This window comes from Eurypyga helias, unplaced genomic scaffold (assembly GCF_000690775.1).
Source record: "Eurypyga helias isolate BGI_N326 unplaced genomic scaffold, ASM69077v1 scaffold6442, whole genome shotgun sequence".
NCBI classification, from domain to species: Eukaryota; Metazoa; Chordata; class Aves; order Eurypygiformes; family Eurypygidae; genus Eurypyga; species Eurypyga helias.
In genome coordinates, this window is record NW_010235193.1 from 57,491 (window position 1) to 73,240 (window position 15,750).

At 40.8% G+C, this 15,750-nt stretch overlaps 1 protein-coding gene across 1 annotated transcript in view; it reads right to left on the reverse strand.

Moving 5' to 3' along the window:
• ABCC1 (ATP-binding cassette, sub-family C (CFTR/MRP), member 1) overlaps positions 1-14,402 on the reverse strand; it is a gene marked incomplete at its 5' end in the record, with an annotated part of 39,046 nt that extends 24,644 nt beyond the window's left edge. The window contains 12 exons of the mRNA XM_010146656.1: positions 84-230; positions 2,113-2,316; positions 3,357-3,449; positions 4,190-4,351; positions 5,084-5,261; positions 5,703-5,930; positions 6,977-7,108; positions 7,960-8,021; positions 11,863-11,988; positions 13,088-13,225; positions 13,683-13,808; positions 14,226-14,402. Coding sequence (XP_010144958.1) covers positions 84-230; positions 2,113-2,316; positions 3,357-3,449; positions 4,190-4,351; positions 5,084-5,261; positions 5,703-5,930; positions 6,977-7,108; positions 7,960-8,021; positions 11,863-11,988; positions 13,088-13,225; positions 13,683-13,808; positions 14,226-14,402 — 1,773 coding nt within the window. The remainder of the gene's footprint in view (positions 1-83; positions 231-2,112; positions 2,317-3,356; positions 3,450-4,189; positions 4,352-5,083; positions 5,262-5,702; positions 5,931-6,976; positions 7,109-7,959; positions 8,022-11,862; positions 11,989-13,087; positions 13,226-13,682; positions 13,809-14,225) is intronic.
• Positions 14,403-15,750: the final 1,348 nt, after the last annotated feature.

Below are 15,750 nucleotides of genomic sequence, written 5' to 3' on the forward strand. Positions count from 1 at the left end.
GACATTCCCTCCGCACAGGAATGTGACCTTCCCACCCGGTGGCTACTTCTGCGCAGAAACCCTGTTAACGGCTGAAGTCTTACTTCAACTATGTTGCTGATAACCATGGGAAGCATGTTCAGTGGAAACCTGAGGATGTTGAATAACGCCAGGGAAACAAATGCCTTCTGAGCATCCAAGATGTTGCTCTTGTCTATTGTGACGTACACAGCAAACGTGGACAAGGCAACCTGAAACAGAGCGTAACGGTTAGTTAGGGTGATATTTTTTAAAGCCACTAACTCAGGAGTCACACAGTCTGACAGGTGGAATCGGAGGTGTACAAATCAGAGAGAGCAAAGTTCTGGTAACTTCCTTGCTCCTGATAATGCTTTTTGCAAAACAAATGTTTGATTTAAATCTATTGTTGCACAAAGAAGCTGATGACTCCTCCTGGAAGGTGTGAAGTGCTCACTTTCTTCACATAGCACAGGTGAAACCACAAATGTCCCAGGCTATTTGTGGTCACACTACAGGAGAACAAAGGAGAGCACCGGATCCCTAGTATTTCCCTCCCTCCCACACGACTTGAAACCATTAGTTCAGGTGTCTGAGGGACAGCCTAAGCACCGCATCCACTGAAGACAGCGTTTCTGTTAAAAATCTGACTGCTGTGAAGGACATGTATTGCTCTTCATACGTGGCCGACCGCTGCGCCCGGCACAGCAGCTTGTTTGTACAATCCGTAGTTTGGACAACCCTACCCCAGGGAGAAAGCCCTCTCACCGAGATCAAAAACAAGACAGGGTCCAAGGAATGACCTCGCAAGCAGCATGTCTGCACTCCTGTGTCACCAGCAATTAGTCTGAGATACACCCTTATCAGCACACATAGCAGTAGGGGAGGTCCTACAAAATGAATAGTTTCTTGACACCATTACTAAACAATGTTTCAAAGAGCCCTGGCCAGGGAAATAGGAGCAGTAGGAGAGGAAATGAGTTTTGCATGTCAAAAGTGCTTTCAAGAAGGCACTTGCAGTAACTGTTTAACCAGAAGTTCCAAGAATCAGGATGTTAACCGCAGCCTTGCGCTTCAGGCTGCCCCAGAAGCAAATCCCCTCGGGCATAGGACCGCTGCCACACATTCACAACTGCGCTGCGAGAGGTTGGGGAATTCTCAGACTCCACAGAACAGCACTGAGGAGCCAACCTGCAGAGTTCTATTTAGAATCCTCATTTAATAATGTGTTTATATTAAAACCATCACACACATCTTTTAGAAAAGCATTCACTTAAGAATGCAGCTGATGTTTCCTACCCAGGGTACTGCTTCTTCTGCCTTTCATCATGCCCAAAACATAATGTAAACACTAAAAATGTTTGTGGGGAAGGAATCCGAGATTGGAAAGCACACTTAAACACCTTCAACTGGAACAACACATATTTTATCCTAATGTAGTCATGGCTTTTATCTGCAGACAAAAAGCAATGGCCCCTTGTTCTAATAGGGTCTGAAGCAATTTTGATGTGACCTCACCCTTCTCTCCCTTTTATTACTTCAAATATAAGCTAACCACAAACACAGCAGGGATGTTTCACATATCAAGAATATCTTTTTTAAAGAAGAATTTAAAGCAATCCCAGGGTATGCAATGGCTTTACCTCTCCACATTGCTCTTCAACAGATGCTGGGAGAACCCAGGCCAGAGGTACACCTGGTGCACAATGTCCCATTTGATCCCAAGGACCTGTTCCTCCCAGAAAGATGCTGAAATAAGGTAAGTTTTACTCTGTCAGCCACAGCTCCCACCTGGAGGGTACTGTGCATATTAGTAACCTCTGACGGTACTTTTAATCTTAGGTTCCTCACGTACATCACCAGAACTACAGGGGGATGCAGAGGAGGATTTTATTTTTAAATAATTCGGCCATTAACTTCTGAACACATCCAGCTTGGATGGTAGTAAGCTTCAAAGAAAACAGTAGTGTCTTTTCATAGAGAAATGGAGACAGAAGTGTTCAATTCCCCACAGCTGTGGAGGGCACTCTGACTCTTCCATTCGTTAAAGCAAGTTCTCAAGCACTGCCCTGGAAAGCATGATCCCAAACAGACTTCTAGATTACTTTCACTTACCAAAAAAGGAGCACAAACCCAAGTGAAGGTTGCCATTGCAGCAAGGAAAGCAGATTTTTTTAGGACTTTGAGTTCTTTCTGTCTGATCTCTAATACCTTCTCTCTGAAGGCTAATTCCCAAGCATAAAGTTTCAGAACTTTAATCCCATTGAGAATTTCATTCATCAGCTTAATTCTGTTGTCTTTGTTCTTCATTTGAGCCACCTAAAAACATTGCAAGAAATAATTAGCAGAGCACAGTACTTGGCAGACCCACAAAGTTCTGAGCTTTGCATTTTGCAATGGCAAAATTCACCTCATTATCATCAAAAGCTTACTAGCTTCCCAAGCAGGAAATCTGAGATGCTATCTGAACAAACAAACACGCAGAATTAACAAGATGGTTTAAACCAATTAAAAGAATGCTTCATGCAACTAAAAACTCCAAGTGGCAGTGTGATCTGACAGGCTACAGATCACACTGCCACTTGGATTTGGAGTAGGAGAGTGTCTTCACTCCTCCCGTGTAGGAAACAAACACCATGGCAAATTTTGATTAACATCTAGAGCTAAAAGGTTTCATTTAAATAAATCAAACTCCTCTGACATTCAGTAAATTCAGTTAGCAGTAAAGTCCGTACCAGAAAGCATGTCGTGGGGCTGTTGAAAGTAGTTTTTGCTACAGAAAACGTGAGAATTTGAGTCTATGTTTAATTATGTGCGCTCTCTGTAACAAACTGATCCCCTCTAAATAAATTCAACTGGGGATCAAGAACAGCCACCAACTAAGACTGCTCCCTCCTCATCCCTCCAGGGGAAAAAAAGCAAACCATCCAAAAAAGCCCACCTCAGCAACACAAGAACAAACCACCATCCCCCCAATCACTACAACCACCATCCTGGGAAGGTGCGTATTTCCCTCACTAAGGTTCACCATTAGTCAGACAGTAGTTGACATTCGTGCTTTCAGTCTTAGCCAGCAGGTTAAAAACTAAACTAATTCCAATCCAATCACTGGGCATTTCATGAAGCTGGCTAACCTGCTACCTCAGACAGACTACTGCAGAATTTTTAGATCATTATGTACAGATAGGCTGTGAGGCTGAGAAATACACGAGCTTGTTTATTCTGCATACACAACACCTCTGATCTTTCTTTCCCTTCTCTTTTTGTAAGGAGGGAAAAAAAATTTAAAAGGACAAGCCTCAGGAACAAGCCAAAGCACAGAACACGTTTCTAAGCAGCACATATATAAAGGTTCTAACCTGATAGGTTTTTGTCTTCATCGCCATCACCGCGTTTATCGGAACCAAGAGGATCATGACAGCCACACCGGCCAGCACTGAAGGACCTAAATTCTGAAGAGTACTTAGTTGTAAACGTTTATCCAAACTCATTTTTAAAAATCTGGATGTGCTGCAGAAAAGCACTCTGAAACGGCTTTTCAACCTCTCCTTCCCTTTTCAAGAACAGCTTGGGGGAAGAGGAGGAGGATCGAGTAGGGGCTTCAGTAGCTGCTTATGTGTTTTGATGTCCGAAACAAACATGCACATATAGCACCCATACAGAGAGGTATGTATAGATCAATATCTCTCTGTATATCTATCTACACACACAGATCTCAATGTTTTCCAGTCTTTGCTGGTTTGTCTGTTCTTCTGAAGTTGAGACGCGTGCAGGGACTGACCAGCTTCCTGGGGAACTTCATTCCCCTTTGGAATGACATGAGCACTGAAGAGTCAGCCTGGTGACTGGACTAGAAACAGCACACATCTCATACGGTGACTCTCAAAGGATAGAGCCAAGACCACTTTTTGCAATAAATCAAGTGAGATACTACAGGTGCTGCAGTCCCCCTCAAGATAGCAGCTCCCATCTGCAGCCTCCCCACATGCACTCAGATGCACAAATTCAGACCCTCCTGCCTTCCTTAACTTAGCAGCAGTGACAAAAGCAGCTCTGAATGGCTTCTGAACAAACAGCATTTTGTCCGCATTGCTGTAAACCCTCCAGTGGTCTGAACAACAACTGTCTAGTCACAACCATAGGAAGCAGCACATTGCCAGAGTCAAAGCAGGAAACACCACGAAGTACTCACCTGCCACAGTAAGTACAGTGCTAATACCACCTGGAGAGGCGCAGACCAAATCATGTTTATATAGGTAGCCAAGTCCATGAACCTCTGAGCATCCACAGACATCAGATTCACAATCTCACCCACAGTTGAAGTCTTTCTAGCAGAATTTGTGATAACAAGTGCCTAGGTGCAGATTAAAAATAAAACCAGCAATTAAGGCAACATGAAAGAAGACTAATTCACTTGCATTTTCTCCACAGAATTTAACTGCTTTACATCCTTTAACTTACAAGCAACCCTTTCCTTGCTTCACATTCAGTTTACCCTGCGGGCCTTACAAAATTCAAGTTGTGTAGTTTGAAGCAAGCAGCTGGGTTTAAACGAATAGAGAATTAAAGACAACAAGCAGTCTTTGGGGTTAGGGTGGGTTGGTGGGGGATTTAATTACTGGGGGTCAGGGGGGGAGGGATATTGATTGGTTGTGTTGTTTTTTGGTGTAAGTAGTAGAACATTCATTTCTTGTCACACATTTTTCTCACACACAGAAATCAAGTCCACAGCTTTCTAAAATGTTCCAGCTTATTCCAAAATGAGGTGGCACTGCTGCCAAGTCCCAAGTGAAGCTGTAAAGGCAGATGCATCTTAATTTCAACGCAAAATGAAACAGTTTCACACCCCTAGTCTAAGTGAGACACAGTTTCTTGTTTGACAGTGGGAAGAAGGTGCCTGAACTTTAATCAGGAAATCAGAAAATTGCTCTCTCTCAAACACTTTTATTTATAAATTAGATACTCTTATTTCTATTAAGAGTTGGGAATCAGCCTGAGTCTCCTAACAACTTTAATTATTCAGACTTAAGAGATGCTTTCGCACAGTCACCGAGAGATATTGTCATATATTTAAAGAAACACCTACCTTTCGATAGATTACACCAACAATAGCTGTTTTGAGCCTCATTCCAGTTACAAAGCAAATATGAAAATACTGGTGAAGAATCAGTGTCTGAAGACAGGCACAAACGAACAGCAGCCCTGTATAAAAGTAGCCTTGCCAGTTCGGGGCAGCTTTGTTATTTACAAAGTTGATTAGCAATCTGTGGAGAGAGGAATTATTTCTTTTGACATATGCAAATCAAAATGAAATGTCAGGGTTATAACCTCAGATTATTCCAAACCTCACATGGGTCATGCAAGCACCCAACGTAACAAACCTAGATAAAAGACTTAAGCAAACTTCTTAGAAACCAGAGATCATTGTATACTAGCACACATCACACTCCCTCCTCCCAACAATGTACTACTTTAATACATGAAGTATCACATACCTTACACATACAGCATTCTCTTGGAGCTACCCTAAAAAGTCTCATATTCTCCCCAGCTAAAACAGAACTGCTTACAGTTGTAACTAACTTGCATGGCAACTCTTCCTCATCAAACCAGCTGAAGGCAAAGCAGCTTGGTGAGTTAAATACCCATGTGTTTAAATACTGCCTACATATTTTTAATACAATAATAAAGTATATAGATCTTACTTCAGAATTTCTGGGCCTGCAAACATCAAGAGATCGTGTGCAGCTTTAAAGAGGAAGCTCATGAGAAAATATGGTCCAAAGGTTTTATATAACACCTTGAATAAAGATGCTTCAGAGCTCTTCTGAGATGGTTTTATAATCAAAGCTTCAGCCTCTTCTGTCACATCACCATTTGAGTCACTTGATTTTTGCTGCTTTTTGGTCGAGTATAACATGTTTAATGGTTGCCTGAAATAACAGTAGGTATATAATGTAGCCTTTATTCAAACATAAAGCCAACTGGAAAAACACAAAGTATACAAATTAGATGTTTATGAGCTGTTTATTACCCTTCTTAATAGTTTAACTGGGTTTTATTGTCAAACAAACATCTTAGTCATACCACCATAGCTAAATGAACTGGCCATTCAGGAATGGTGGTCTTTGGAGGGATAGGCAATATTCATGTTGAATCTCTCCTATAGCTCTGCTCTGGGGAATGAGGAATAGGGCCGTGACCTGTGTTAAACTTAAAGAGCAAAAGGACATTATTATTCTAGAACCCAGTATGATGGACTTTCATCAAAACCAAGGCCTCACTGTACCACCAGAGTTAAAAGATTGCAGTCAGATTTATGCCCAGTCATCCCCAATGGACTGAACATATTCATGTCATACATGTTTCATACACATTTCATACATAATTTGGCTTATGCCAAACTACACGCTACTGAACTTCTGAAGAGAAGCTGTATGTAAAAATACACTGTGTAAACAAGCAAGCAATTTTCCTTCAATGAAAAGGTACTTCTGTTTGCTGCAGTAAAGGATGATGAAAGTAAGATGGAAACTGCAGGCATGCAGCCTAATTTTAGTTATCTGGCTTAGGTGTCCAGGATCCCTATATAGTCAAAGGAAAGCTTCTTCTCACTTTTACACTCTGAACTGCCCCATGCGAGGCTTCGCTGAACACAGAGGGAGCCCAAGCTCCTACATTTTGTGAGCCAAGTTTCACCGTGTAAAAGCATTCTCTCCACAGGGAAAAACCACACATCGCAACAAAAATCAGATCATGAAAGTCTAAGGGAAGCTCTATACAGCTCTTCATAAAGAAGACACACAACACCCTACTTGGCTCCTGTTCTGTGTGCACTGAAGGACACAGAGCTGCCACTTGGGCTTTACAAAAGCAGGCTTGGTAACACATGGGAAACACCTCTAAGGAGAGGCTGAATACTTCAGCTTTTGAACCTCCGTATCTCAGAAGAACTGCCAGCCAGGATAACTGAACTTACCTCTTGGTCTTCGCCCACTCTTTTGCCCAGTTTCTAGCCAGACCTGGCACTATCTCCTCCGATTTGTCCTCTTTATTTAATGACCACAAATCTTTGGCTTCCAAAGGTCTCCGATAACCCTGAATCATCAACCTGTATTAGAAAAATCAGCACTATGCATTTAAGAACATTAGAGATATATATGTGTGTGTGTGTGTATATATATGCCATAAGACGGTGGTCCTTACATCCAGCCCCAAAACAGCCAGCTCTTCACAAAAATGCATGCAAGAGTTAGTACCTGTAGCAACACAGGTCCAGATGCTATATTCTCCTGTCTTTACTGTGAGAATTAGACACCAAAACACCTAAGGATCCAGGCTATGCCACTGAATTCAAATTTCAGGCAAAATAAAAGAAAGGATGAAGTGATCTCATTTGAAAATCAGTCAAACAATTAGTATTACCATGCCTACCAAGTTTCAAAATCTTTATTAGCTTTTAATTTTATAAAGCAATTCCTTTCATCTATCCTTCTGTTGGAACTCTGGCCAAGTACCAACCACAACTATACATCAACATTATTTCACAAGCTTGTGTGGTTTAATTCACAAGAATGTGTTGTGTCCAAATCATACAGCATAATTAAAGCTAAGTTAACGAAAAAAAAAAAAAAAAGAACGTATTGGACAAGAGCTAACAGTTTTGAATGCCTTAGTTTCTAAATACAGCAGACTTCTACTTTCTTGTATTTCCCAAAGAAAATTTTTTATTATATTCCTTCAACAAATGTACTAAATATATACTGGAAAATTTTAAAATTACTAAGACCCTACAAAGGAAGTAAAACATAATTAAATTTGGGGAAAAAAAAATTCAATTTAAGCTATCCACAAAACAATCAACATTATTATTGCATGATTACTGCTAATTTAACTCTGAAAGCAGGATCATAAAATGGCATCTAACTTCAGCTGGTGCTTTATGCATCATCTTGATCTTACCCAGTGATCCACCAGAAAGTGATTCTGGACAGGAAAGAAGCACTGAACTCTGGACATGGATTCTAAAGGATAGAAAAAGGAAAATTAATCCACATAAAAAGTGACTGATACAGGGCCAAAAGAAACAAACCATCAGAAAAGATGTTTTTGAAATTCCTTGTGTTTATAGCATTTTTTTTTTCCACCTTATTAAACTTGTCATTTATGCTGTTGAGAGCTTGTTCAAAACCACAGCAGCACAGCTGCAGGGCTGTCAGCAGGCTAGCCCTCCGGGACACAGGAACAGCAGTGCTCTGTATCACCGACACATGGAATAGCTGAGGGAATTTTGTAAGACAGCGCAAGCCAGACAATCTCTCAAGAGGTCTCAAGATCAGTGCCTACCTATATCAGTGCAAGGTATGCTACCATGAAACCATAAGGATGTTAATTGGATTGTGTTAGTCACAAATGAAGAATGCAGTTCTACTGTTTTCGCAGTTAAGTGCTGCTACTCCATCAAAACAGACGCACAAATGAAAAGTTTGTAAACTACATCAGAGCATCCCAAAACAGCCCATAATCCCCTGCACCTCATTCATCGACAAGCATGTGAAACTTGAGTATCCACAAAGGTGCGCAGCTAGTTTGTGTTCTAAATCCAGCACAAGGCTGGCTGTTCTAACTGCTCTTCTGGTTAACATCCTCTCCTAATCTGGTTGGATTAAAACAGCCGAAAGGAAGGCTGGAAGAATTTCAAAGGTATTAAAGGTGATTTACTTGCAGAATTCCAGTGCAGATTTCTCTTTTCCCTCTTTCACTGCTCTGAACAGCATCTAAAGAATGCTAAAACCAGCCACTCCTCTGGCAAACAACCCAGAAGGTTTTTATCATCAACTATGATCGGAGCAACTCAGGTATTTCCACCTACAGAAGTCACCAAACATCAGAGTACTGCAATTAACACAGCCAGAGCCAAGTGGTTCCCAGATTTGCGTTTTTCAACTCAGGTTTGTGTAACTTGGCTTCTCCACTAAGCTGTATGTGTGCGCTGCAGTCGAGCTACACAAAACTCCCGCGTTTCCTCTGCTTCACACAGGGTTTTTGCAGCTTTGTCAGGAACAGTAAGAGTACGCACAAGAGATGCTTTTCTGAAAGGGGGCGAGGGTTCCACATTTCCAAAGAATTTAACATTTGCAACAAAATGATTTCAAATAATCCAACACCACAATTTAATGGATAAATAAAAATTTTTAAAGTCACTCAGTTTAAAAAAATGTAGGGAAGAAGGGAGCACTTTCAGCCTTCAGTCATGCCAATGTTCCTGACAGAGTTCTACATCAGCAAATACAGGGAATACTTTTTTCTGTTATGCTTTTTTTAAATCTACTTGCAGGTGGAAACTCTGCATTCAAGTGTCAGCTAGTGTGAGGGCTGCGCTCGGCCCCTTGACCAGACTGGCAGTGGTTTGGTGCAGGCTCCGGAGGAGGTAAAGGCCTGAGCCACAGTCGGGCTGTGAACTCCTCTCGTTTCAACCTGTTCTCTGAAACCCTAAAGCGGAGCAGGGACACCATGAGCATCGATGCACATGAGCTTGCATCATGCCATCGGCACGTGAATGGTAGGTGGCTTTTCCACAACGCATTTATCAAGGAACAAAGTAAGGTGTGGGTGCAGGGAGCCTCGCACATACCTTTCCCACCGCGTGTAATCTGACTACGAGCCAGCCACTTTGTCCCACAGATACGACAGCCTACGTGAGCCTTCTCTGAGCGCTCCCTGCATGACAGCCTGGCTGCATGGCAGTGATCTCCCCTGGAGCTGGGACACCTCCCTAGGTTGCTCCTCAAGGCAGTGACAACTTTTACCCACAGCAAATCCTTGGGAAGTGAACGATACCATGCCTAATCTTGTAGTACGATAACTTTGATTTTGCCTTGGTAACCTGGATTGCATGCTGAACTGATGCTAATGAAGTAATACATAAACTGTGCATATATAATCCCTTAGGCAAACCACTGACCAAGCCTGGGACCTCCTCTCTGAGGAGTTCAGAAAGCAAGGGGGTCTATTCGGAACCTCATGACTCAACAGGAGGGGCTTCCTTCCCCTTTTTGTCTCTGATCTCTCTACGAATCACCCTAACATATGTTCCTTTGTATGTTTTTCCGTGCCGTAATTAGAGTGAACCTTGCCATCGAATTTTATTAAGTCACACCTTTACATCATCACATTAAGCCCACTTTTGCTAAGAGCTGTCAATGGTTCTTTCAGCAGTCTAAATCACCCTTTGACAACAAACTGACACAGTCGGCAGGATCCTAAATCAGGATTCACGACAACTTGCAAGTGGAAACTCTAAATTCAAGAGTCAACCAGATCTTGTACTACCAAAAACTGGACTTCATTTACATAAGCACAAGTTTAAAACAGTAAGAAATATTAAAATTACTGTTAAAATACTACTATTTTTCATAAAATTAAATAGCTATCATAGCAAGACCTACTAATCCTACTGACACTTGTGCCACACCGAACGAAGACAAGTTGTAACAAGTCTGGGTTTATGTAATGGGAGCAAAGCAAAAACAAGAGACAAAACACACCGTTTGACTTCTATATACATCAGCATCTACACCTCAGGAATTTCACTGTAGTTTTGGCTTAAGTAAACATATAATAAGATTTTGTTCAAGACTTACAAACATTCCTGGTTTGGAAATACTTGGCAGAAGGGAATAAAGCGGAATTTAAGACTGACTAACGTGACTTGCTTTGTTCTTTTCCCCATCATAACACACACATCACTCATTAAAAAAGGTTAAAATTTGAAATCCACCCTATTTCCTAGAGACACTCCTAGAAATACTCAAAACACAAAAACAAGCCATTGTGGTCTCAAAGCATCTTTTAATTACTGTAACCACGATCAAAGCACAAAAGGTTTCCATAAATCCACAGTATCCTGTCAAATACATTTCATCCCTGAATGAGATGAAAAGAACCCAAAGACTGAGTAGTATACTCTTCCCTACAGGCATATACCACAGACTGTCTCCAGCAGTAATGCAGAGCACCACTGGCACACTGGGTACTGATGGAGAAGGTAACTCTGGAATTCACTAAGTGTAACTGGTTACAGGTCTTTTCCACAGTTACAGAGGCAACCTTTATTTCCCCCTCACACATTTCACACCTTCCTTCATCCGTCAGCGTCACCTAACATCCATCACACCAGAATTACGCCTTATAAAAAAATACAGAACTGAGGTTCCTAAACTTGGCACATCCAAACCCCAGGCAGTGACAGGTCTCACTCCACCGTGACTCAGAAGGTCTAGCCTAGGGCTAAGCAAGCAGTATAACGATCCAGCACCCCTTGGGTCACTTTAGATCCATGCCATATAGCTAAAATAATTCAAAACACATGCAAAAAAGACCACATCTACATAAAATTAGATTTCTCCATTCAGACCCCCGTTACCGGTTAAATTTTTGCTCAAAACGAGCGAGGCAAATATGGAAAATCAAATGCATCTGTCCAGATTCACAAGTTTTCCAGGTGTAGATTCTTCCCCACCTTCAACAGGAAGGGAATACACAACCTTAAGAGTTACTGCCTACTGAATGGTGTCAGATAACTGGGAGGACAGCATTTCAAATCAGTATTTCCCACTATAAATTCATATGACTTAACCTTCAGGAATGACTGAAATAGTATTTTCACTTTTTCTCTTACATACATCCCGCCCTGTTTTGCATGTTATGGTCTCCATCTTCTGCATCACCAACTGAGCAGAAAGAACACTGAATCGCAAGCAATTCAGCATGACTGGAATTGTTTGTCACCTGGGAGACTATGGCCCCCTAACTCATTGTACAGAATGCTGCACGTATGATACTCAGCATAGACGGAACACTTACAGGATCATTCACTGCTTCAGAAAACAAAGGTGGTCGCTCTGGAAAACAACACAGGATGAGCTGTACAAGTAACAGGATGAAGTATGTGCAGAAGGTGACATAACGAAATGCATCCACTTCAGCACCCTACAAAGGAAGGTAATATTCTAATCAGAAGGCTTGAGGAATTTCTGTAGGACAACGTTACTATTAAACATAAAACAGTTCTTTACTGCAAAGCCTGCAAACTACATAAACATTACACTACCCACGCACATGCAAATTAGTCAATGTCTATTTTGGTAAGAGGAAGGTAAAGAGAGGGGGGAGGAGATGGAAGATAACATTTATTTTTAATCAATCGCTGTCACAAACACACAGGCATGAACCACTTCTGTAGAGAAGTTCTTTAAGACACGGTTTGTACTAACACAGCATGCCCCAATCTGAAGTCAAGGTATTCTTTCCAGAAGCAAGGCATTTCTGTACCAGGTAGTAAGGAGTTTTCAAAGCAAATTTGTTAATTAGTACCTGCACACAGATAGTAAGATTTAGAGAGGCAAAATTTAGATTAGTTTGTTGAGTTGTGCTCAAATTCCAGAGGTTCTTCAATTTTTTTTTTTAGACTGGGACTGACACATAAAGCACAGTCCACAGAAATCAAAGGACATGGAGAGAGACACACACTCTCACAGACCCAACAGTAAAATCCCACTCCTGACAGCTAAAGACAAAAGTTGGCTGAAAATACTCAAAATTCCCAACATGGCTTAAACATTTCAAGAAATAAGAGTGGTATGCCATTTTCAGGCAGCTCCCCAGTTAATCTGTTATTTGAGGTGGCCTTACTACAAAGCAGACTGACAAAAGTATTTCACTTGTACACTTTGATCTCAGCAGATGAGACCACACTGCCATCAAACCAAGTGTTTCAGGAAATCCACTGTATAATCAACAGGAAGAGTGAACTCCCAGAACACTTTCAATTCAAAGATTATATACTTTCATTGTACTCTGGAGCAGCTAGCAGAATTTTCTTGGCAACTGTTGCTACAGTTAAGATCACTATGAATTTCACTAGCATTTCAAAACAAGAGCCACTGAGCCTTGTTTGTTTTGCTTTTAGAACCCAAAGAATAAAGGTATACTGAATTAACTGACTTGACTGGCATAATTAGCATGCAACTGCCCTGTTACTGCAACATTTGGGATTGTTCTTAACTGCATGAGGCTAGCAATCACTTACCCTATTTAAGGCATGTATTATTTTGGATCTAAAAACCACTGTGGCACATAACAATGAGATGAGCCAGAAAATCGTCATTACACCTGAAGACTGGACTCCTTTTATTCTTTCATATTGTATTAAAAATGTGGCAAGCAACTGTGAACAAATAAGATAAAAATAAATTTAGAAACCAAGTTTTACAACGTTATACACACATGTATAGAAGGTACTGTGTTACAGTGTGTTTAATATGTCAAATCCAGTATCCCCCAGACATTCCAACACTCAGATTTTAAGTGTAATTCAACAATAGATTTAAAGAGGAAATTCTCTGGAGCAGTAAAGCTAAGTGAACAAAAAATGGAAAAGGAATATGTATTATACAGGAGTAAATGACTACATATACCATAGCACTGTCAAAAGTTGTGTTGGGGGTGTTTCCAATTTTTTTATTAAAAGAAAGCAGACATTTCAGTGTCAGTATTTGCAGTTCAAATGCAGGTTAAGTCTGTATGTAAAGACTGTATCTTAAAGTATTACAACACAATAATACTAAGATGCATGTTACTGCTCAAGGCTTTGGATGAGCAAGGGCTATAACAGAAGAACTTACCATTGTTATACCCAATGCTGTAGGACTAACGAGAAAAAACGGAGCTTGAAAAATATTTTGACTTCTTTTCCAGAAAGAGTAGAAAAGGTCTGCCCAGCAGACTATCCACAGTATTAAGCCCAAAGCCTGCAACACAAAGGTGTATTTCATACATCAGTTCACACAGATCAGGCAACACAATCTTTACACGAACACTAGATGTTATGCGTCAGTAGAAGAGGAGTCACAATCAGATCATCTCTTCTGGGCAAGTCTACAGCTTGCACAAAAGAACAGTAATGTGGCTTTTACTACTGGACCCCCACTAGAAGAAAAAAGTTAACTAATTTTTGGTACCATATAGTTCAGGGTATGATGAAGCAAAAAGCAGAAAGCTTACTCCTGAATAACAGATGGCAGAACAAAAACACTCCAATACACCATGCTATTACAGCCCTTCATAAAACTTGCTACTTATTCTATTTAGTGTGCTAAAACATAGCTGAAAATAGATTCCAACTTCCAGAAAAATTCAGTAAGTCCTGATTTTAAAAAGTCACATACCGTTTTGGCTTTGTTGAGGTTTGACATTTGTATGTATCCCCTGTCATGACAACGAAGATAGAGGAAGTACACTGGGAAGCAGACCCACAGGTAAATGCAAGGAATCCAGACGAGGACTGTGTTCTGAAAGCAATGGGTGAAATCTGGATTTTCTGTGTGCCATGTCAGATTCCAGTCCTGGGGAGTTAAAGAGAAAGCAAACACAGATCTTCAGTATTTAAAAAAAGAAATAGCTACTATCTGCCTTATTCTTTATCTTTTGTTGTGTAATTATTTATACTTGTAGTAAACAGGCTCCGTGTTGTGATGAATCTAATTTTATTGCACTTTTTGTACCTCAGAAGTTTTAAACCTTCACAAGATTACACTAGTGTCACTTTTGTCGGTTAAACACAGCTACCTCAACACTTCTCTCACTCACATGTAAGACTGGGATCTTTAGCAGTACTTACCAGGATCTTCAGCAGTATTGATCAAGGATTTCCACATTATCATCACCGAAAAATAACATGACAATGCTAGCTAGCTCCCATTATAACCACTGTGCCTGTTCCAATAAATACTCAAATGCACCAGATCCCCAAATTTCAGTGTAGAAACATTATCTGGCACACAGTAAAAGTTAACAGCACAACAGAGCATCACTATGTGTAGAACAGTCTCATAGCTCCCAGGCTGTTGAGACTTTCTGGCAATTCACAGCAAGCAACAAGCCATAGAACCAAGTATGAGGCTCGTCCTTGCCTCCTGCTCAACAACAGAAAAACATATATCAATTCAATGTTTTTCTGTTTCTCTCAACACTGTTCTCAAAAACAAGGTAAACCACCATACAATCGAACCGAAACCGACACAAAGCAATACAAGTGTAGTTTACAGTAACAGGCTTTTCGCAAAACAAACTTTCATACCATATTTATGAATGGCTTGAGTTAGGGGAACATCTTGCAGGAAGTTTTTTTTGCTCACTTCCCCTGAAGGGGTGTAGATTTCTGACTCTCAAGCCGAATGATGCAATACGGAGATCTCTCTTGCTGCAGCTGGACTGCAGCTTCCAGCAGCCCAAACACAGCTCACCGGCTTCTGTTTACAAGCCCCATGCCCAAAGGCTTGTTAACGACAGCATCATTTTCAGCTGTAAAACATTTTTTTCAGATGGTTGCACAGCTTACAACTGCACAACATACCAGTACTGCCACTGAGACAGAACGGCAACCAGTAATCCTTCTACACTACAAAAGCCTGAGCTGCTCACAGAAATAAGTGCCATTATCCACATTTTTTAGATGAGGAAACAGAACCAAAAGGATCTCTAGTGCCTGCCCTCTCTATTCCAACTTCAAAGCTAGAAACAGTGCTCTAAATCACCACACTTTGATCCTTATTTGTCCCCATCTTCCACTGATTAAACAGTTTCAAACATAATTACAAAGAAAGCAAAGGAGATCGAAAGAGAAAGGGAAGATACAACTTGCAAAAATTCCAACTTGAGGCTAACCAGACATTTTTTTCTCTAACAGGTTTA